We start from the raw sequence: 19,443 nt of genomic DNA on the forward strand, positions 1-19,443 counted from the left end.
ATAAAACACCGACACATAGATGCATCTTTTACTCTCGGAGTCGCTCCATGTTCTTAAGTTTTTCTCTGCATCATAACGACTTAACGAGCGATTCGAGATTGAGGGATACTTAAGCCTATCTTTCTAATAATGGAGTAGCTAAGAGCTATAAAGAAGCGCTAGTTGCCTAGTTGCATCTCTGTTTACGTGCACACCAGGTGCATCATACGGAGATAGCGACCGTGGAGTTCGTTGACTGCATCTCGTATGTGATCACCTATAAAGAAGCTGTTTTGCTAAGGGTTCCCATGCCCAAACTAACCATCTGCGAGGCCTTGTCTTCCTCCATGAAAACCTCTCCCTTGCAAACCGAGACAGAAACAGACGCGGAAGCCCAAAATAATCCAGAACTCTACCAGCACTTTGCCAACTTGGTCTCCTCCTTGCCGACCTCAGAAGGCTTGTCCAGCAACCAATTCCACCGCCATGACCAACGTTGGTATTGCAGCCTGGTGCCCATAGTCGGCGCCATGGTCGCCGACGCGTGCTTCACCGCGCGGCCATCGGGAATCATCATCGCCACCCTGCCCAAGTCCGGCACCACGGGATCAAATCGCTCCTGTACTCCACCGTGCACCGGAGAGAGCACCCCGTGGACGCCGCCGACCACCCTCTAATCTCCTTCGGCCCCCACGGGTGCATCAAGTTCTTCGAGTACCAGCTCTACACGAGGAACAAGATCCCCGACCTCGACAAGCTCCCGGACCCAAGGCTCTTCGCCACGCACCTCCCGATCGTGTCACTGCCGAGGGCCATCGCGACATCGGGCTGCAAGATCGTGTACGTGTGCCGCGACCCCAAGGACCACCTGATCTCGCAGTGGGACTTTGCGAACAAGTTCCGGGCCATGAACCAGCTCGAGCCACTCTCGGTGGAGACTGCCGCCGACCTGTTCTGCAGCGGCTTGTCGCCGTTCGGGCCGTACTGGGACCACGTGCTCGGGTACTGGCACGAGCACTTAGCGGGGCCCGAGCAGGTGCTCTTCTTGAGGTACGAGGAGATGCAGAGGGACCCTGCAGCACACGTCCGGAGGCTGGCGGAGTTCGTGGGTCATCCGTTCAGCGCTGGGGAGGAGGAGGCCGGCGTGGTGGATGCCATTGTGAGGCTGTGTTCTTTTGAGCACATGAGCACGATGGAGGTGACCAAGAGCGGCAAGACTGATCTTGTCATCGGCACGGTGGAGAACAGCTCGTTCTTCCGGCGTGGCGTGGTGGGGGATTGGGCGAACCATCTGTCGCCGGAGATAGATAATACTAAAAAAAAGGGTAAATAATACTAACAAAACATTACGAAAGCCAACCTTCTAACCTAGACTTTGTGGTGAAAAATTCCCTTACTGATATATATCAATATTGCGTACGGTGTTTTTTTTTTTAAAAAATGTTTGTTATACGTCAAAGACGGGGTTTGATGGACGTTCAAATGAATAATTAGCTAAGTGGGGCATATGAGACCAGCATACGACAACTAACATTTCGCAATCTCTTATTAGCAATCTCGTGCATCACGCGAACAGCGACCCAATGTATTCGGTAGACTTCGTTCCATTAGAGCACCCGCAGCGGCGGACCTCGATGCCGAGCAGAAAACGTCCCATCGATGCCCAGCAGCAAACGATGCCCAGCATGCTGCAACGTGCAAGCATCGGTGCTAGGTCCCTGCGCACGGAGAAAAGATATTTTACTTTGTGGCATCGACAATCGAGGTATGTACGGGCGTCGAGGTTAGAAAATTTTTCGGCTCTCACAGTGTGCAATCATCGGTGATTCATCTTCTCTTTCCAAACGGAGCATCGCCTTTCTTCAACAATGCGGGTGCTCTTAGTAGTAACCTCAAAGATTCTACCTCACCAAAAAGACACAAAAACAAGACTACAAAGATGCTGCTGACATACGAATCCCCATTTCACTGCATAGCCATGTCTTCCTCCTTCAAGCAACCCTTTCTCTCACAAGACGAGGAAAAAACGAACGCGGAAACAAAAACCAACCACCAAGAACTCTACCAGCATTACGCCAACTCGGTCTCCTCCTCGCCAAGCGCGGAAGGCCTGTCCCACCTCATACTCCACCGCCACCACCAAGGATGGCATGGCAGCCGAATGTGCATAGCCGGTGCCATGGCCGCGGATGCGTGCTTCACCGCGCGCCCCTCGGACATCGTCGTCGCCACCCTGCCCAAGTCCGGCACCACGTGGATCAAGTCGCTTCTGTACGCCACCGTGCACCGCCGAAAATATCCTGCTGATGCCGCCGACCACCCTTTCAACTCCTTCGGCCCCCACGAATGCGTCAAGTTCTTGGAGTACCAAATCTACACCGGCAAGGAGACCAAAGACAACCTCGACGAGCTCCCGGACCCAAGGCTCCTTGCCACGCACGTCCCGTTCGTGGCGCTACCGGCTGCCGTGGTCGCGTCGGGATGCTAGATCGTGTACATGTGCCGCGACCCCAAGGACACCATGGTCTCGCTCTGGCACTTTGCGAACAAGCTCAGGGCCAGCGAAGGCCTCGAGCCTCTCCCGGTGGAGACCGCCGCCGGGTTGTACTGCTACGGCATGTCGGCGTTAGGGCCCTACTGGGACCACGTCCTCGGGTACTGGCGCGCTCACCTGGCGCGTCCCGAGCAGGTGCTCTTCTTCAAGTACGAGGAGGTCTGGAGGGACCCTCCGGCGCACGTCCGGAGGCTGGCCGCGTTCGTGGGCCTCCCGTTCGACGTCGAGGAGGAGGAGAACGGCGCGATGGACGCCATCGTGAGGCTGTGCTCGTTCGAGCACATGCGCGGGCTGGAGGTGGCCAAGAGCGGCAAGACGGAGTTTGTGGTTGGCGCGGTGGAGAACAGGTCGTTCTTCCGGCCCGGAGGGGTCGGGGACTGAGCGAACCATTTGTCGCCGGAGGCAGCGCGGCGCATCGACGCTATTACTGAGGCCAGGTTCAAGGGTTCCGGTCTCAGTGTTTAGCCAGGGATCAATAGCATTACGCGTATGAATTGTCTGTTGTTCAATAACAAGCATGATAACTGGCTAGCCGGCTGTAACACATCTTTATCAATGAAATAGGCACAATCTCGTGCCCTTTTCCTTTCAAAAAAAAAATAACAAGCATGATAGGCGCGCTTCGCGCCGCTCTCGTAGAAATTATATAAGAAAAAATATGTAAATAATATGTAAGAAGTTTGTATAAAAAAATTGTATAGAAAAGAAGTATTGAAAGCATGTTTGTTTTGGAAAATAAAAATCTTCAAACATTTCAACAGAAAAATTGCAAAACAAATTAGAGAACATACGGGAAAGCAACATTTTGAAAATTTAAAGAAAAATTCAAAGAAAAATATTCGAGACAAAAATTGAAAAAAGAAATCGGAAACAAAAGAATAGGAACACAGCTTTTGCAAAAAAAAAAAGAAAAGAAAAAAACGTCGGAAGCGGAGGCCCTCGTCGCTCTGCCGCCCCGTGTCGGCTTCGCCTGGCTGGGGCCGCACCTTCGCATGGGCTACAGGCCCAAAGTTCATCCGCGCGGCTCCTCGACGGTCGTTGGGCCGCCGCACCGCCCGCTTGTCGTCGCCTGGACGGCTGGGCGCGCTCGGCGGGGCCGCCGCGTCCTCGCCGGGGCTGCAGGCGCTCGACGAGGCCGCCATGTGCTGGCTTGGTGGTGCCGCCGCGCCCTCAGCTCGGCTGACGGCCAGACCGGCTCGCGCACCATGTCGTTGCTGAGAACAGCCCTCGTCTCCGTCGGTCGTCTGATTTTTGGAGCAGGTGAAAAGGTGAAGGTAAAAAATCTGAGGAAAGAAAGGAAAACGTGAGGGTCTTGTGTTGGGAGGTCGAGGGGTTTTGGGTTCTTGTCAGCTCTCGTGACTCGTCCATTCCAGATGCAACAGTTCCGACTTGGCCCATCTGTTAGTGTCTCAGAAATCGGCAAATCGCCCAGGCCAGCAACTTTAATATAAAAAGTAGTACATGCCGTGCTCGTATTGCTGTATACGTTAGCTAGGTCACTCACATTATTCATCCATAATACCCCACACGCATTATTCGGCATGCACACGCACGCTACAAGCACCCCCATCACATTCACGCAGGTGTGGGTGGCGCCTTCTTGAACACGACCACATGAGGCTCGTCGGACACGGCGAGCCACGCGCGGTCCCTCTCGTCCCTGAACACGCCCAGTTCCTCGCACTCGGTGGGCACCCCGCACCACACCAGAATGTACCCGTGGCTGTGCCTCTCGACGCGGAACACCCTCTCCCTGCCGCCCGCGGTCGGGGCCAGCACCGGGCCGGTGACGACGTGCCGGGGGCCGGACGCGAAAGGCTCGTCGCCGCGGCCGGCGACGTGCCACTCGGTGGTCTGCACGCACGTCGTCACCGCGGCGAAGTGGATGGCCACGTCGAAGGAGACGCGCACGGTCCGGTCGCCGCCGTGGCCGTGCAGCGGCGTGAAGCGCACGGGGAAGCCCCTGCGGAGCGGGTCGTCCTCCTGCGCGACGAAGAGCGGGCACCGGAACGTGTGGGGGGCCATGGTGAGCCCGCCGCCACCCCCGCCGCCGCTCCCGCGAGGGGCCGGGAGGACGTAGTAGTCCGCGTCGGCGCTCAGCTCGTGCCCGTCCATGTCGTACACCGGCGACGGGGCCGCGGCGACGCGCGAGAGGGAGGCGGCTAGGACGGAGAGGAGGAGGAGGAGGAGGCGCACGGCGCCGGCCGGGCCGCCCATGGCTGAAACCGTGGGCGAGTTTGCTTGGATTTGCGTTGGAGGCCGAGGAGGCCGGTGTGAATCTGCCTGCGACTTCGAAGCTAGTTTGCGGTTTTGCACGAGTACCTCGGGTGAGTATTTATACTGTTCCGGAGTGGAGTCGCCAGCTTTCCTTCCTCCTGGATTTGTACGTGGCGTGAAGTCATTTTCTTGTCGCCCGTGCACGTACCTGGCCAGCAGTAGTCGGCCCGTCAAGTCACACCGCACATGCATACGGCGGTGCCGATCTGTACAACGCTACCAGCGACTGGGAAACTGTAGCAATGTGAAACTTGTACGTGTGCCTTTTCTGAAAACAACGCAGCATTTGTGCTCTGGGAAACAGTGAGCCTGAGCCCCGAATGAAGGAAACCTTTGACTACCCCCACTCCGTCGACTCTCCAATCGTAGTAAACGTATTGCGTAGCAGTGTGGAGTAAGAGAGTTACTGTGAACAAGTAGAGATAGAGTGGACTTGCGAGACGTTTTATCTTAGCCGAACGCGGGACACGGATTGCGGTGGTGTGTCATCTGGATTGGCTTCCCAACCAACCTATTTTGGCTCCTCCGGCGCGGTTCGGCGCTGCAAGAGATTGTGATCGATCTGGACACGGGGTCGACGCCGATCAAGCTCGCATGCGCCGACCGCGTACACGGTATATGGGACGCTAGGCTTTGCTGGGATCAACTTTGTTTGCATCACCGACCGCTTGGCCGCTCGAGCCTCCTTCCATTCCATGTGGTTTTCGAGGGGAAAATCCGCCGCAGCGAGTACCTTCTTCGCGGCACACCGCCACGTTTTTCGCTTTGGTCGACAACGTGGAACTCTCTTGTCCTGTGCCTCGCAAAGCAGCCAACCTATTTGGGATTCGGGTTCAGCCCAGCACAAACATGTCCGATGCTGTCCCAAAGGCCGAAGCCCAGCTTTGAACCACGCAATGATATTCGGCCTCATCCCCCTTCCAATTTTAGCAGTTTAGTCGGCCTGGTCTGGCTTGGGCTGCCTTGTGGTAGCGGATGTCTTAGAGCAGTTATCGCTATATGAGCCCAAATAGTAACTGGCAGTGTTAATATCCGTACTATTTTACCTCTAAAAATTATTTTATTTTTTTGCCAGTAAACTTTGTTTTTCTTGCGAAGGTCGTGCGAGTAAACGTGAACACGCAGATCGGCAAAAAAGAGCATGAACAAATTTGTCTTGAATAATAGTTTCACAACATTTTCAGGTTATAAATCCCTAAATCTTCTGATACATACTAGTGCAAGATCATAAAGGCACAACTGGAAACAATTCGAAAAGGTGAGCTCTTCCATTCAAGAACATGCACAAAATGGTTAATTTCTCGGTCCGTGCTACAAAGCAACCACTTGGAGCAACACAAAGTTGATCCAAATCGTACGCGGAAGGAACTAAATTGCGCCGATCCGGGATTAGATGGGGCAATCCTAGCTACGGCTACTTCGCAACAAAAGATGGCGAAGCAACCCGTAACATCCTCTTCTCATCGTGCCGACAGGGCAGCCACTAGCACTGCACCGGACCTCCTCATCAACCAGGCCCCAGGCCGGCCGTGCAAGTCATTGCAGCTCCGAGACGGCCTGCTGCATGTACTTGAACGACCGCTGGTAGCTGACGAACCCCATGAACCAGAACTCGAAGCCGTCCACCGTGGCGACGTGGATGTACTTCTCCTCCGGCCTGTCGGCGTTCTCGCTGGGCCGCACCTTGCCGATCCTCCGGAGCGGGATCACCACCTTGTAGGTCACCCGCGCCGTGTCACCCTTGGGAGAGGCCACCGTGATGGGGCGGTCGCTGCGGAAGGCGACCTTCTTGGTGGACACGAAGAGCATCCCGGCGATGGGGCCGCCGGTGGTGTAGAGGTAGCACTGCAGCGCCTTGACCAGCCGCTCGCCCTTCTCGGCGGAGAACGCCTGCCGGAACACGCGCTCCACCCCGCCGGCCTGCAGGATCCGCGCGCCCAGGCTCAGCTTTCCCTTAACCGTCTCCGACAGCTTTGGGCCCAGGGTCACTGCAACATGATCGATCGCACACGGATTAGGGTTTAATTAATTAGTAGGACATGGTGTTCACGTGATCTTGACTGATCAACGGTCCTCGGAATGAAGCAGCCACGGAACTGAATGCTAACTCACCATGCTCCCTGAAGCCTTGCGCCCGCCTGCTCAGCTTGCTCACCCAGCGGATCACCTGATGATCTTTGCTGCCTGCAGGAAAACATTAGCCATAAACCACATCAGTATCAAATGATTTAACAGTAAAAACACATGTTTTCAGTTAGAAATCCCATGGCATGAATGCATGATCACGATCAACACTTACTGTGCTTGTAGTCGAAAGACGCGTAAGGGCTGGGGTGCGTCAACGAGACAGCAAGGTGATCGCCGTCGCTCTTCCTGCACGTTCCCTCCTCTATCCCATACGCCTTGGAGGTGACCGGAACTCCGATGACATGGCCGCTGCTGCCCGACTTCCTCATGGCTGTTAGGAGTGCTGGCCGACTAGTGACCACAACACAAGCTAAGCAGAGAGAGAGCAGAGAGCTCGGCGCCGATCTAGCCTGCTTCGCGCTGAATGAAGCGAAGAGCCGAAGAGGATGCCTTAGCGTGTAAGGAATTGCGGATTGGTACCGGAGTGCAGCTGCCGAGGACGCCATTTATAGGCGCCGCGCGGTTGTGGAATATCCTTTGAGCTTTGTTGAATTGGCGAAAGGCAAGTGGATTTGCGGAGTCAGCAACCGGTCCGGCCGAGTCACCAGCGGCTCAGAAAAGGCGCGGTCCACGTTCGCCTAAAGCAGGCGTAGACCCCCTCCTCCCGCCTACTGCTTCGCTCGCAGCCGCTCGCTTCGTGATGTGCGGCCGCGTCGGCCACCCCGGCCGGCCTAGAAACGGAGCTCCGCCCCCCGCCATGTGAAGGCCAGGTGCGTGCGGTATATTCATTTGCTCCCAAAGGCAAAGGATTCTGGATTTCTCTATGGGATCCGGACCCCGGTGGCGGTGGGGCTCGCCTCGCTGCCGCTTTCCGAGAAGCGCCCCATGTGCCCGCACATTCTCGCTCGCACCGGGCTACATGGAAAAAAGGGTGGCGTGGTGTCGGGGGGAGCAAGGGCCCCGGTGCGCTGACTGCTGAGGCCGCGCCTTTCTTTAGAAGGGGCCACTAGTGTTTCGCGTAGGGTAGAGGTCGTTCGTGCGTTGCCCTGGGACAGTACAGGAGTAACATGCGTGGCCGATCGAGTGATGTTGACGGCCTAAATCACGTAGGGGAGGGACACAAACCACTGTTCCCGAGATCGCGTCCTCAGGCGATCGATCGGGCAGACATGGCCCATGACCCACCGGTGATGTGGAGCCGTGGAGGCAGGGCTCCAACCCGACGTGTAAAACGGCCAGCTTTTCCAGAGGCGATGGATCCGGCAAGGCAACAGCTGCATGCGTCCCTCCTCACGTCGAAGTCGCCATTCCCGCCTGCGCCCCCCGCGAGTCCAGCCGTCCTGGTCACCTCCCACGCAGCGCCGAGTCGGACGAACCGCGACCGCGCATCACCAACCGACGCAACCGTCGAGTACGAGCGCGCGTGCGTGTCCATCCGGTTGTGGCGCGGCGGCATCGGGCAGGCACTGTGGCATGGGCGCCGCGCCGTCCCTGTCTCCCGCAATAAACCCGGCAGCCGGGAGGGGCGTTGCCACGCGAGGCCGGCGGGTTTGCCGTTCGTGGACGCGGCGGGGGCATGGCGCGGGGCGCGTGTGCGTAGCCGTGTTAATTGGGTTGTAACCCATGTTGTAACCACACCAATCTATTCTTATAAGAAAATAAATATAATCCACCCTAAACCAAACCTCCACTATCACACACCACACCACCCCAAACTTACCATTGCATAAGTTATACAAATTACTTGCCAAATATGGTTACAACCCAATAAGAACCCATTAGGTACCCAATAAAAACCCATTAGTTAACTTTTTTTTTGAGTTTGTATGTGACTCTCAACGTGGGGCCCACATGTAAGTCTAGCCATACTACTTTGCACAAAGTAGCGGACTGTCAAGCTAATGCATCTGCAACAAGTTTCGGTCAATTCATCCAAAATTTTAAGGTGTGAACACGAGGTTTTAGTTTTAGGGTCCGACTCTTGACGCGGGCCCCACATGTAAGTCCAGCCGTACTACTTTGCATACAGTAGCGGACTGTTAAACTAATTCATCTGTAACAAGTTTCGATCAATTTATCCAAAATTTTAAGGTGTGAACGCGAGGTTTTATTTTTAGGGTCCGACTCTTGATAGATGAGGCTCCAGGCTTTTGGGTTCTTAATGGGTCTCAACCCACGGGTTGAGAGTCTTTTAGATCCAAAAATAATACCACACACCCCAAACACCTTCCAAACTATTTATTTGTAAAACCCAAACCAAACCAAACCATCTAGCAGGCCAACTCATTATAAACCAATTCAAATGAGCTTATTATATAAACCAAACCATTAAAACCAATAAACCCAACCCAATTAACAGGGCTGCGCTGCGTCCCGGCCCGTGGCTTTGTGCGCGGTGCGTTGTCAGATGGAGGAGGAAAGCCTCGCAGCTACCCACTCTGAAATCAGAATGAAGGGGATCCGCGGGGTGGGCTCCTCCTCTCGTTTCAGCGTCGCGATCGGCGTATCTCCGCCGTGCCATACGTGTCGATGCACAGAAGCATGAGGATGTCGCCGACCCGCCGGGTGGAACGGAATCGTTTTCTCGCCGACCATTTGTCCTTCCAAGAAAAGGGGAATGGCATGGAACGAATACAAATGCGATATCCCCAGTTTTGGATTTTTTTTAAAAAAAAACTTTTGTTTGCTCTACATTACTAGAAGCTAAGCCAAAAATGCACCTTTGTAAGATTGCAACTCAAGTGGTTCGATTTTTACTGCAGCGTGCACTGTGCACGCACAAGTGGTCCCATAGCCGAACCAGCTAGAGTGTGGCTTCATTCATGAAAAACTAACAGAATTGTAATTCTTTCGATTATTGTTTCAAAAGGAAAATATTCCAGTGACGAATATAAAATATAAAAGTATGCACTCCCTGTATTCCAAATTGTAGGTTGTTTTGGTTCTTTTAGATTGATAGGTATTATTATGCATCTAGATATAGTGTATATCTAGATGCATAATAATATCTATGAACTAAAAAAATCAAAACAACCTACAAATATAACGAAGGAAGTATATACCGAATGATACAAGTATTTCATGATTCGAAAAGTAGAACACCGGCGCCAACCAATCATTCCAATATTGGTTGAAAACGGACCGAAAATGAACCTAAAATCTTGGGTGCAAAGCACTATACTAACAAAGTAGCATCATCACTTTTCTTTACGCCCACAGGCCAATTAACATAGCTGGTGCTTCGCTGTTAAGGCCAAGCGCTGTGCTGTCTCTGTGCTATTGATTGGATTCTGAGGTTCACTTTCTACTAACTAGTGAGACTGCTTAAAAGTGGTATTTCCAAAAAAAAAAGACTGCTTAAAAGTGGCAAAAGAAAAAGGCACCAGTTATACTTCTCGCGGAATCATAGATTGCAACTTAATCATACATCAAAAAATATTGGTGTAATGTGTCATAAAACATAAAGTTAATTATAGATTTTTGTGTGTTACGCCTGCAAGATCTCGGTAGTTTAGTTTAGGTGCGACAACGCGCCGCCCGCAGCCTGCATTTGATCCCGATCAGCGACTGCACTCTTTCACTAAAAAGAAACTTTTACTTCATCCTTTCGAAATTACAATGCGTATTTCATTTCATTATATGAGACTTTGACCAACAATAATTACTCTGTTAAAATATTTTTTCACAAGCTTGATGTTATTAGATTTGTATTACAAAATACTTACGTTATTATGATTTGTATCACATAAATGACATACTAGTAGAATAATTGTTAGTCAAAACCTAGTCATAAAAAGAATGTCTTAGTAGTTTCAAATGGATTGAGTATTAGTATCTGATGCTTTTCCAGACTTTCATTTCTCAGAAAATGTTGCTAAGCATCATGTTAGGGCTTTTTAGCCTAATCTGTGAATTGTGACATGTCTATATATTAGACCAAATAAGTGCAAACTTCTTGGTGCGAAACTTGGCAGAACTAAATGCGGGAGTCTGTATAATTTATTACCAACTATTCTCCGATGCCAGAAGACGAATATTTGCATGAGCATGCAAATATAAGGCCACTACATTTGGGAAAACGAATATAAGCAAATAAATAAAGGAAATCACTACGCTGATATAAAGCTTTCTTCTAGTATATATTTATCCGCAATACAATCAAGTTGAATGTTTGCTAGTAGTAAAATTTTGCATAGTCTTGTACTCTTGTAACATAGTCCACCTGTACATCCACAGTCAACCTGGTAATCTTGAAAAAAACACTGATCTTAGGGCAGCCGCAGTGTAGCGAAAAGCCGATGCCCCATCAAGAAAGAGAAGGTCCAAGCATCGAGTTCAACGTTGCAGGGGGCGATGCTTGAAAGAAATTGATGCTCCGTCCGTAAAAAATTGATTGCTCAGCTGCATATGAGGGGCAGCTGTACTTTGTTTACTCCCAACTCCACCATGAGTGGGCCCAGTGGGTCCCATGTTGATGCTTGCACGCTGCGGTCTTCAGAGCTCGATGCTCACTTCTCTGATGCAGGGCTCAAAAATTTCAAGCATCGGCCTCCACACTGCGGGTGCTCTTATGAGAGAACCTCCCTCGATCGTAATAGTTCTTCAGATTCCATTTTGGTACCATAGCTTTAGTTGGCCGGAGTAAAATAAGAAAGGGGAACTAAGTAACTAACATTCATCTGTCCAGATTTGCAAAACAGCAAACCGACAAGTAGGATCAGTACTAGAAATAAAAGTGTGATCAGAATTCAGTTCACAATCTAGAAATTTCACAAACATTTTTTGTTTCTTTATTCCATTTGTAAACCGCATAAGCGCCACTTCGCCCGTGGCACCATAGCAGAATTACCCAACATCACAAATCTCTTTGACCTAAATTTCCTCCTATCATGTATATCGGACTTGCTCCACTGCCAAAAACGCCAAGCAATCCACCAAGAATTTTAAGCCTACTACTGCGTATGCACAACAGATTAACCAAGACTTCAAACACGCGACGCCCGACCGAACTGAGCCGACCGACGGACCACAAAGGCCTCAGGTCATTGCGACTGCGCGATGGCCTTCTCCAGTTCCTGCAGGGACACCTGGTACCTGACGAACCCCATGAACCAGAACTCGAATCCGTCGTCCGTCACGACCTGCACGTACTTCTGCTCCGGCCGGTGCTTGTTCTCGCTGGGCTTGGCCGTCTTGACCCTCCTCAGCGGGATGGCGACCTTGTACGGCACCCGCACCGTGTCGCCCCTGGCAGAGGTCAGCGCCAGCGACCGGTCGCTCCGGAAGGCGATCTTCTCCGTGGATATGAAGAGCATGCCGGCGATCGGGCCGGCGGTGGTGGAGAGGTAGCACTGCGAGGCCTTGAGGAGCTTCTCGCCCTTCTCGACGGAGAACCACCGCCGGAAGACCTTCTCCACGCCGCCTGCCTGGAGGATCCTCGCCCCCAGCGACAGCTTGCCCTTCACGATCTCGTAGAGTTTTGGCCCGAGGGTCACTGCAAATCAGGCAAGAACACGGTCAGACTGAATTCGCGATGGCAAAGGATGAAAGGAGACATCAGCCATCCGATCCAAAATTAGTTGGAGAGAAGAACTTACCATGTTCTTTCAGGCCTTGGGCGACCCTGTCTCCCGTCCTGCCGAATTTTCCAGCCCGCCCAAAATTGGTTGGGTTCTTGGCGTCGCCGTGATAGGCGCCCCCTTTGCTCGGGAAATCCGCCGGCTCCTCAATGCCGAACGCCCTGTTGCTCACTGGGATGCCGATCACATGCTCGCGCCTGGCCTTCTCCATCTCTTCTTGATCGACGCGACGACCGAGGAACACCGAAGACTTCTCTTTTCTTTGTTGCTTGCTGAATCCGCGGCTGAGCTCCCGGACTCTGCGGTGAGGTGGTTGCTGGTGAGCGGGTGGGTGGCCTGTTGGTGCGTGCGTGGGTTGTTGCTGCTCGAGCTCCGTGCTCCAAATGGGAAGAGGAGGGTGTCTTTTATAAGCCTGGAACCTGTCAATTAGCCAGTAGCAATATTTTTATTATTTTTTTTTTTGCCGTTCACGACGTTCAAAAGCTGGGGGCCTATCCAACTCGCTTTCGGATGGAACAGTCATCCTCCTCCATGAGGAGTTGAGGAAGTAAAGAAGATTTCCAATGTGCAGTTGGATTGGACCCCTACCTAATGCCCCGTCCTCCTGCATGTGCAAGGCCCCCCCTGCAGCTCTCTGTTCTTGTGCCATGAGTGGCATCCACGCATGCACCGGGCCGTGGTGTATATCCATGTTCATCCAACCTGTTACGTGCATGCATGCAGTTCGGGGCCCGAAATATCTACGCATTATACGACCTAAAAAAATGTCATGGTTCCGAATTGCCAGCATAAACAAAAAAAGAGACAAAGTACTATCTGATGCAGACGAAATCGTTTGGATTAGTAGTTTGCGTCTTTGCGATCACTTTGCATTATTCAGGCCAAAGAATGAAATTAATGAAACGAAATGCACACTGCACTACCGCTATTGCCAGTAAGCGTCCGGTAGAATCTGCACGTTGCGGGAGCTTATTTGACGCCGGGGATGACGTGGAGACAGATAGAAGGATCCATTGAGCGGCAGAAGCATGTCCCACTACGACGTTCTGGATGACCACGAAAGAAGGTTCGCGCGCGTGTATGGAAGACACCGTCACACGTTCGGTCACAACTCGCAACACAGCACGAGCAAGGAAGGGTTTTCTCCTCTGCTTTCCACCTTTCCCCCCGCTTTTCTTCGAGCCCACGGCGGCCCTGAGTCAGCGTCGCGTCCGACTCGGCGCCGAGTCACGCCCGCGAGCGCGAGCGCTGTGCCGGTCGCCAGAATCGACAGCACCGATCCGGTCGTGGGTTGGTCGCCGGTGCCGATCGAGCCAGCCGGGCGAGACGAGACACAGCTCGCTCGCCCCTGGGCCCTGGCCCCCTGTCATTTTCTATCACAAAATCGCGAGCTCATTCGTAGGTGGAACTCCATGCCTCCATGCGCTGGCTGGTTCAAGCGCGTGCGCGTGTGTCGAGCCTTTAACCTGCGTTGTCAGCGGTGATGCGATCCGGCACGGACGCCAGCTTTGGTTGGGTCTATGCGTGTCTTGGCCGATCGGGATTCGTGGTGGTTGCAGCCTTGCTGGTTGGGGTTTCGGAAGGTCAAAATGGATAAGGTCGACTTGGCTTTATTTGCATTGACCCCAACTAAAGCTGTTGCGGCGAAAAGGTCGCGAGCGCACAAGGAAAAGGGCGAGAAATCGGGGTCTGTACTCTCGACTCGAGAGCCCATGGAATATAGTATTTTCGTTGCTATATACCTGGTGAGTAGATAAGGATTCGGATATATGAAAACGTGCTTACACATAGTAGCCCCCTAGTGTTCAGTACTTTATTGGTGCCGGAGATGAAAGCAGCGTGTGTATGGTGCCAAATTGGTCCTTGCATGCGTCGGTGTCTCAAATAAGCACAATACCGTCATTGGATAAACTACCACGTTTAGTGTAATGTGTGTAGTGCATAAATGACGTGCGGGTGTTAAATTCAAATAATAATACTTTAGGAAACACAAAAGGAAATGTACGTAGTGTATAAGTAACCTTAAAACTTAGGTTTTTGAAACATTTGTGTACGTACAGGAGGTAATATAAGCTAAGGTCCTGTTTGGATCTACCCATCTAAAGTTTAGCTCGCTAAAGTTTAGAGACTTCTTTTTAGCTGGCTAAACTTTAGCAAGGGATGTTTGGATCCACTAACTAGTTATTAAAAATAAATTACTATGATACCCTTCATTAATTGTAGCGGGGACTTTTACCGAGATAATGGAGGGGTAGAATTGTCTTTAAACATCTTTACTTGGGTTTAGCTGGTTTAGCAAGTTGGAAGCTAGGCTAAATTTAGTGGTCTTTATATTAGCTACCCTGTTTGGATCCAAATGAGCTAAATTTAGCTAGCTAAAGTTTAGATGATGGATCCAAACAGGGTCTAAGAGGTGAACGCTGCATAGTTCATTGAATTGCAATGCAATGCACTATTTAACTGTTACCTTTCATTGGTAGTGTTGATAATCCGCTACTACTGCTATTGCGGGGGACAATTGCGGCGGCTAGCTATTCAGCGCCTTTGGTTAAGGTCAAGGGATGGATAAGCTTTCACTATTACCCCATGACTAATCCGATGATCAAATATCAATATGGTTGCACACACGAAATGCATTCAGCTTGTACTTAGCCGCAGGTGCGAGTGCTCTGCTTCTTTTTTTTTTATACCTTTTGCGTGCCGTGAAGTGTAAACTCCGATCCTGGCCCCACTAGTGTAGTAGTGTTCCTTCCCGCTAGTGAGGTGGTCACCAAAATGAATCAAACCAGTGGATGTATTGAACATTTAAACTTACCTGTGGAGCTGACGACAGGACACACATGATCGATTCTCGTTGCCGATTCAAACACTGAGGAGCTCTCTTACCGTTCTCTTTTCCTAATCTGCGAGCTCAGATACTAGGCTTTAGTGAGCAACTACGCAACCAAACCACTGCGTTCTTTTATCTCCGCCATTTGAATATTTTTCACGTCTTCTCCTCTTCGCTTAACGGGGGCGCATGGTAATAAAGACAGGGGCAGTGTAAAGTTGCAATGGAAGGGGCAAAATACTCCAATGGGCTCGACCGTCATGTCACATGGAAACTTTACAATCAGAAAAGCAATGGAACAGTATAGATTATGACATGGCCGTAATCAAGAAGTTTAATTAAGGATGGGGCCTCCACCATGTGGCAGATGATCAGGAACAGCAACTCCGCGCATCATGCTGCAAAGGCTTGCACGCATTACGAGCGCATGAGGCTTTTTGTTTAAGTTGATGTAAAGAAAAGGGCTTTTTGTTAGGTTATGCTCTGCGTGTTTGCTTCCCAATCAAGAGCTTAATTGCTTGAAGTGGCTGATGAGTGGTGATGGCCTAAAACAAATCAGATCAAACGGATCAAGGCGAAAGGGTGTTGTTCGCTGCCGGCACGGCCTGGCCTGGTGGTTCAGGTTCAGGTCCCGCGCGCCTTGTTTGGTTTCCTGTTGCAGTGTTGTGTCACCGATGAATCAGCTAGTACTTACTTCTTAACCAACTCTTTGATTTGCTCCCGTCTTCTCACATCAGTGGCCCTGTGTGCCTGTATGGGATCTTCTCCGGAGGACAGGATTATATTTCATATTTCTTTGTTGTCTCAAATATGAGCTGAAATCGTATTCAGTACGTAAACAAATACTTAACTGTCCTCCGTACTGCATTTTATTACGTTTAGTGCAAATTCCTGCTCTCCGCAAAACAGAAGTAACCAAACTAGCAAATGTAACGGGGAAGGGTTTATTAATTCATCTATTTAAGATCATTTTAAAGCTAGTACATACGTGTGAAGACACACTAGTATCACAATAAGACGCAACGGTTTTCCCTAATTTTTTTTGTGTGTATAGTATGGTCGACGAAACTGATAAAGACCAGCATGACAGCAAAATTCCAACCAGAAAGGTCCTTCCTCACACTTTGGAGTACAAAGATGATAACTAAACAAAACAAGGCCAATCAGTGAGCCGAGCTGTCACAACGATGCTCATTCCAAATCCATAAAAGTCGCAAATCTCGTGCACCGACTGGACTGGACTGACGAAGCATACTACGCGGCAACCAAGTTAATGGCGATTAGAAAGCTCCCAACTTAAGCCGTGTTCCCCTTAATTTTGTTCTGGCCGGCGGCCGGTCATGGGCCTCGTGGCCTCGCGGTGCACCGGCGTGGCGACACTTGTGGCGCTCTCCGGCTTTGCTGCACGGAGATGGGAGTAGGACGAGGAAAAAGAAGGATCTGCGGTGATGTTGATCGCGGAAATCCTTCGCTCCATTACAAGGAATCTGCCGAGCTCGTTCCGTGGTGGCGTGATCAGTTAAACAAAGTCAAGAAGTAGTCCTACTATCGCGGAAGAATCTGGATGGATGGTTCATTGCTTTTTTTTTTTTTTGAGATGGCTCTTTCCTGGAACGAAATTGTGGCAGTGCTGCTGACGGATCATGAAGTCAGTGTTTACGTTGGCGAATCATGAGTACTGTTACCCAAAAATGGATATTTGCCAATTAGTGATAGTTCACCAGATGGTTTTAACTATTATTATATGGTTTTAAACGCTACTGATAGACCCTGCTTAGATCCACTCAGTTAATCTATTAGCGGGCTGGTTAGAATTAGTCATTGGACTAAGCAAAGAGTTTCTCTGTTCCAAACTATAGGTGATTTTAACTTTTTTTAATTAATAGATTTTGCTACGCACTTAGATATAACTTATATCCAAATGCATAATAATATTTATGAATTAAAAAAATCTATAATTGAGGAGGGGGGAGTATTAGCCAGTGCGTCTAGATCCACCCTAGCTAAGATTAGCCGGACTGAAATGGATTCACAGATCGTTACCTGGTTTTCAATATTCGTTGAATTTCTAAAATAGTTGGTACTTGGTAGGTCTTACGAATGCTGATGGGTAGTGGAAATGGACTTGGAAGTTGTACCGCAAGAATTTCCAAGGAAGAGAGAGAGTGGGCGGCATATGGCCCATCATTTGGCAAGGAGGGGAAGCCCGGGAACAACATCGGCCCATGTGGGAACAGAGTACCCACTATTGGGAAATATGATTAGGCCCATGTGAGATCAGATTATATATAGATATCAATAATTAATATGGATCTAACGCTAGGGGATGTAGCTCAAATGGTAGAGCGCTCGCTTTGCATGCGAGAGGCACGGGGTTCGATCCCCCGCATCTCCAGAGTTTTTTTTTTTGCTTCTGCACTGAATTAGGAGTATACTGACTAAGTAAAAGCACAAACGAGCATGTAAGACCATGGGCCTCAAAGTTAATCCCAGATCATGCGCTTCCTACCCCACAAAAAAATTTGCTGGTTGACGGTGTACATTCATAAGTAATTTGTTGCTCTGTCGTGCATGCAGCAAGCAAATGGCAACACCCTTGATTGAACTATGCTGCATCAGATTACCTCTGTCTGAAGCTCTACAGAGTACAGACTTCCGAGGATAATTTCAGACGGGAACATTACAAGGTTTTGAGTTCATCGGGCAACAGAAGTTCCATGCCATGTTAGTATGTTACGCTCTTGCGCTTCTCGGCAGGCAGATCGCGATGTAAAAGGAAAATGTGAAAGTAAAAAATCAGAGAGGAGAAAGGGGACAGTGACGAGGGGACCTTTCGCTTTTACTCCTTTTGCCCTTTCGTGAGATGGAATGGAATTCCCCAGATTCAACCACCACCTAAGCTTTGCCCGCGCCCCGAAGAGATCACGATTCGCGTCGTGGTCGTCACCTTTGACTATGGTGCGAACGCATGAGATCATCCGAAGATGGGCGAACTCGCTGGTACGTTGTTCTTGTTCCCACTGCAATCTGCACAGTCGTTTCCCACGAGAGCGAAAGCGGTACTCAGGCGCTGTGTACGCAATTTTTTTCCGGACTGATGATACTTGACTACTGTTCAAAGAAGCCGACGTAGGAGGGTTCGGAGCCTTCAGTCTTCAGTCTCAACTCATTTCTTTCGCTGGAACTGGTTGCTAGGAGTATCGTCTAATGATCGTGCCGTCAAATCCGATTTTCTTACTCTCTGCTTCCTGTTCGCACGATAGCCCTTTGTATAAACTCATCGTGTTCTCTAATCCTCTCATATGCATCTTGACATCATGACATGCAACAATGGAATGACCAGACCTGCTATATATAATAAACAGCACGGCGCAACAGAAGCTACAAGAATCAAGAACGGATGCATCGTTTGACACCGTCGACTCGAAAAAAGAAATGCCCATTAAGCAGCTAGAAAACGGCGACGCACCTCCGACCCACTCCTTTGATCGATTGGCTTTTGCCTAAACTGGCTAAGAAATCCAACACCGTTAGCTAGCTAGTAGTACCCCGAGGCGATCCGCAGCAAGGTCAGCCTGTCACCGCACGAAGTCAGCGGAGCCGTGGCCGTCGTCGAAGTTGAGGGCGTAGCTGAGGGCGTCGTAGTGGAACCGGCTGCCGCCCCTGCGCCACCTCCCCGCCCGCTCCGAGTGCAGCCTCCGCAGCCCGGCGCGCAGCCTCCAGTAGAGGCTCCTCACCAGGTACGACGACCTGCCCTTGCAGGCCCCGCTCGCCACCGCGGCCTCCACGGCGACCACCACCGCAGCCATCCGCGTCCGAGACTCGGAGAGCAGGAGATGGTGCCAAGAGCAAACGGTGCGCAGCTGCAGCTCTCCTTTGCTTGGTGGCGCAGCCCTGCAGCGTTGGTTTGTGTGGAGATTGCGATGCGGGCAAAGTGCCGCGAGGGCGGTGGAATATATAACTCGTCTCTCCGTCCGATCGGACGGAGCTTTTCCCCGTCCGGTTACGCCCAGCGCTGCGTGCGCCCACGAGCTGGGGAATGGATCGGTCCGATCGGCGGGGGGTGGTCTGTCTTGGTGGACTACTGGGTGCCTGCT

The 19,443-nt window shown here is 50.9% G+C and overlaps 5 protein-coding genes, 1 non-coding gene and 1 pseudogene across 6 annotated transcripts; 3 read left to right on the forward strand and 4 right to left on the reverse strand.

Moving 5' to 3' along the window:
* Positions 1-313: 313 nt before the first annotated feature.
* LOC101784398 lies at positions 314-1,423 on the forward strand (annotated as a pseudogene).
* A 534-nt stretch (positions 1,424-1,957) lies between these two features.
* Positions 1,958-2,998, forward strand: LOC101784802 (flavonol 4'-sulfotransferase). Its single transcript, XM_014805546.1, is given in 1 exon segment — positions 1,958-2,998. A coding segment is annotated over 1 exon segment (1,041 nt).
* A 1,043-nt stretch (positions 2,999-4,041) lies between these two features.
* LOC101777927 (alpha-amylase/subtilisin inhibitor) lies at positions 4,042-4,820 on the reverse strand. The gene has a single exon (XM_004976241.4). It carries the CDS (start codon positions 4,748-4,750, stop codon positions 4,109-4,111), a length of 642 nt encoding a protein of 213 aa, XP_004976298.3. The 5' UTR covers positions 4,751-4,820; the 3' UTR covers positions 4,042-4,108.
* A 1,151-nt stretch (positions 4,821-5,971) lies between these two features.
* LOC101778323 (putative GEM-like protein 8) lies at positions 5,972-7,430 on the reverse strand. Its single transcript, XM_004976242.2, has 3 exons — positions 7,110-7,430; positions 6,923-6,994; positions 5,972-6,798 (listed from the first exon to the last, which is right to left on the reverse strand). The coding sequence occupies exons 1-3, from the start codon at positions 7,264-7,266 to the stop codon at positions 6,347-6,349; spliced, it is 681 nt and encodes a 226-aa protein (XP_004976299.1). The 5' UTR covers positions 7,267-7,430; the 3' UTR covers positions 5,972-6,346.
* Positions 7,431-11,689: 4,259 nt separating this feature from the next.
* LOC101778726 (GEM-like protein 4) lies at positions 11,690-12,878 on the reverse strand. Its single transcript, XM_004976243.2, has 2 exons — positions 12,535-12,878; positions 11,690-12,431 (listed from the first exon to the last, which is right to left on the reverse strand). The coding sequence occupies exons 1-2, from the start codon at positions 12,725-12,727 to the stop codon at positions 11,980-11,982; spliced, it is 645 nt and encodes a 214-aa protein (XP_004976300.1). The 5' UTR covers positions 12,728-12,878; the 3' UTR covers positions 11,690-11,979.
* A 4,790-nt stretch (positions 12,879-17,668) lies between these two features.
* TRNAA-UGC lies at positions 17,669-17,741 on the forward strand. The gene has a single exon. It is a non-coding gene; the product is annotated as a tRNA-Ala (tRNA).
* A 928-nt stretch (positions 17,742-18,669) lies between these two features.
* On the reverse strand, positions 18,670-19,322 carry LOC101779142. Its single transcript, XM_004976244.3, has one exon. It carries the CDS (start codon positions 19,153-19,155, stop codon positions 18,925-18,927), a length of 231 nt encoding a protein of 76 aa, XP_004976301.1. The 5' UTR covers positions 19,156-19,322; the 3' UTR covers positions 18,670-18,924.
* Between the last annotated feature and the right edge of the window lie 121 nt (positions 19,323-19,443).

Source organism: Setaria italica, chromosome VII (assembly GCF_000263155.2).
Source record: "Setaria italica strain Yugu1 chromosome VII, Setaria_italica_v2.0, whole genome shotgun sequence".
Classification (NCBI taxonomy): Eukaryota; Viridiplantae; Streptophyta; class Magnoliopsida; order Poales; family Poaceae; genus Setaria; species Setaria italica.

Excerpts from the sequence above, each read along its gene's own strand:
- LOC101777927 (XM_004976241.4), bottom strand. The coding sequence starts at position 4,750 with ATGGGCGGCCCGGCCGGCGCCGTGCGCCTCCTCCTCCTCCTCCTCTCC.
- LOC101778323 (XM_004976242.2), bottom strand. The coding sequence starts at position 7,266 with ATGAGGAAGTCGGGCAGCAGCGGCCATGTCATCGGAGTTCCGGTCACC. Across the intron at positions 6,995-7,109 it reads GTCTTTCGACTACAAGCACA|GCAGCAAAGATCATCAGGTG; the intron begins GTAAGTGTTGAT and ends GTTTTCCTGCAG. Across the intron at positions 6,799-6,922 it reads GCAAGGCTTCAGGGAGCATG|TGACCCTGGGCCCAAAGCTG; the intron begins GTGAGTTAGCAT and ends ATCATGTTGCAG.
- LOC101778726 (XM_004976243.2), bottom strand. The coding sequence starts at position 12,727 with ATGGAGAAGGCCAGGCGCGAGCATGTGATCGGCATCCCAGTGAGCAAC. Across the intron at positions 12,432-12,534 it reads CCAAGGCCTGAAAGAACATG|TGACCCTCGGGCCAAAACTC; the intron begins GTAAGTTCTTCT and ends CCTGATTTGCAG.
- LOC101779142 (XM_004976244.3), bottom strand. The coding sequence starts at position 19,155 with ATGGCTGCGGTGGTGGTCGCCGTGGAGGCCGCGGTGGCGAGCGGGGCC.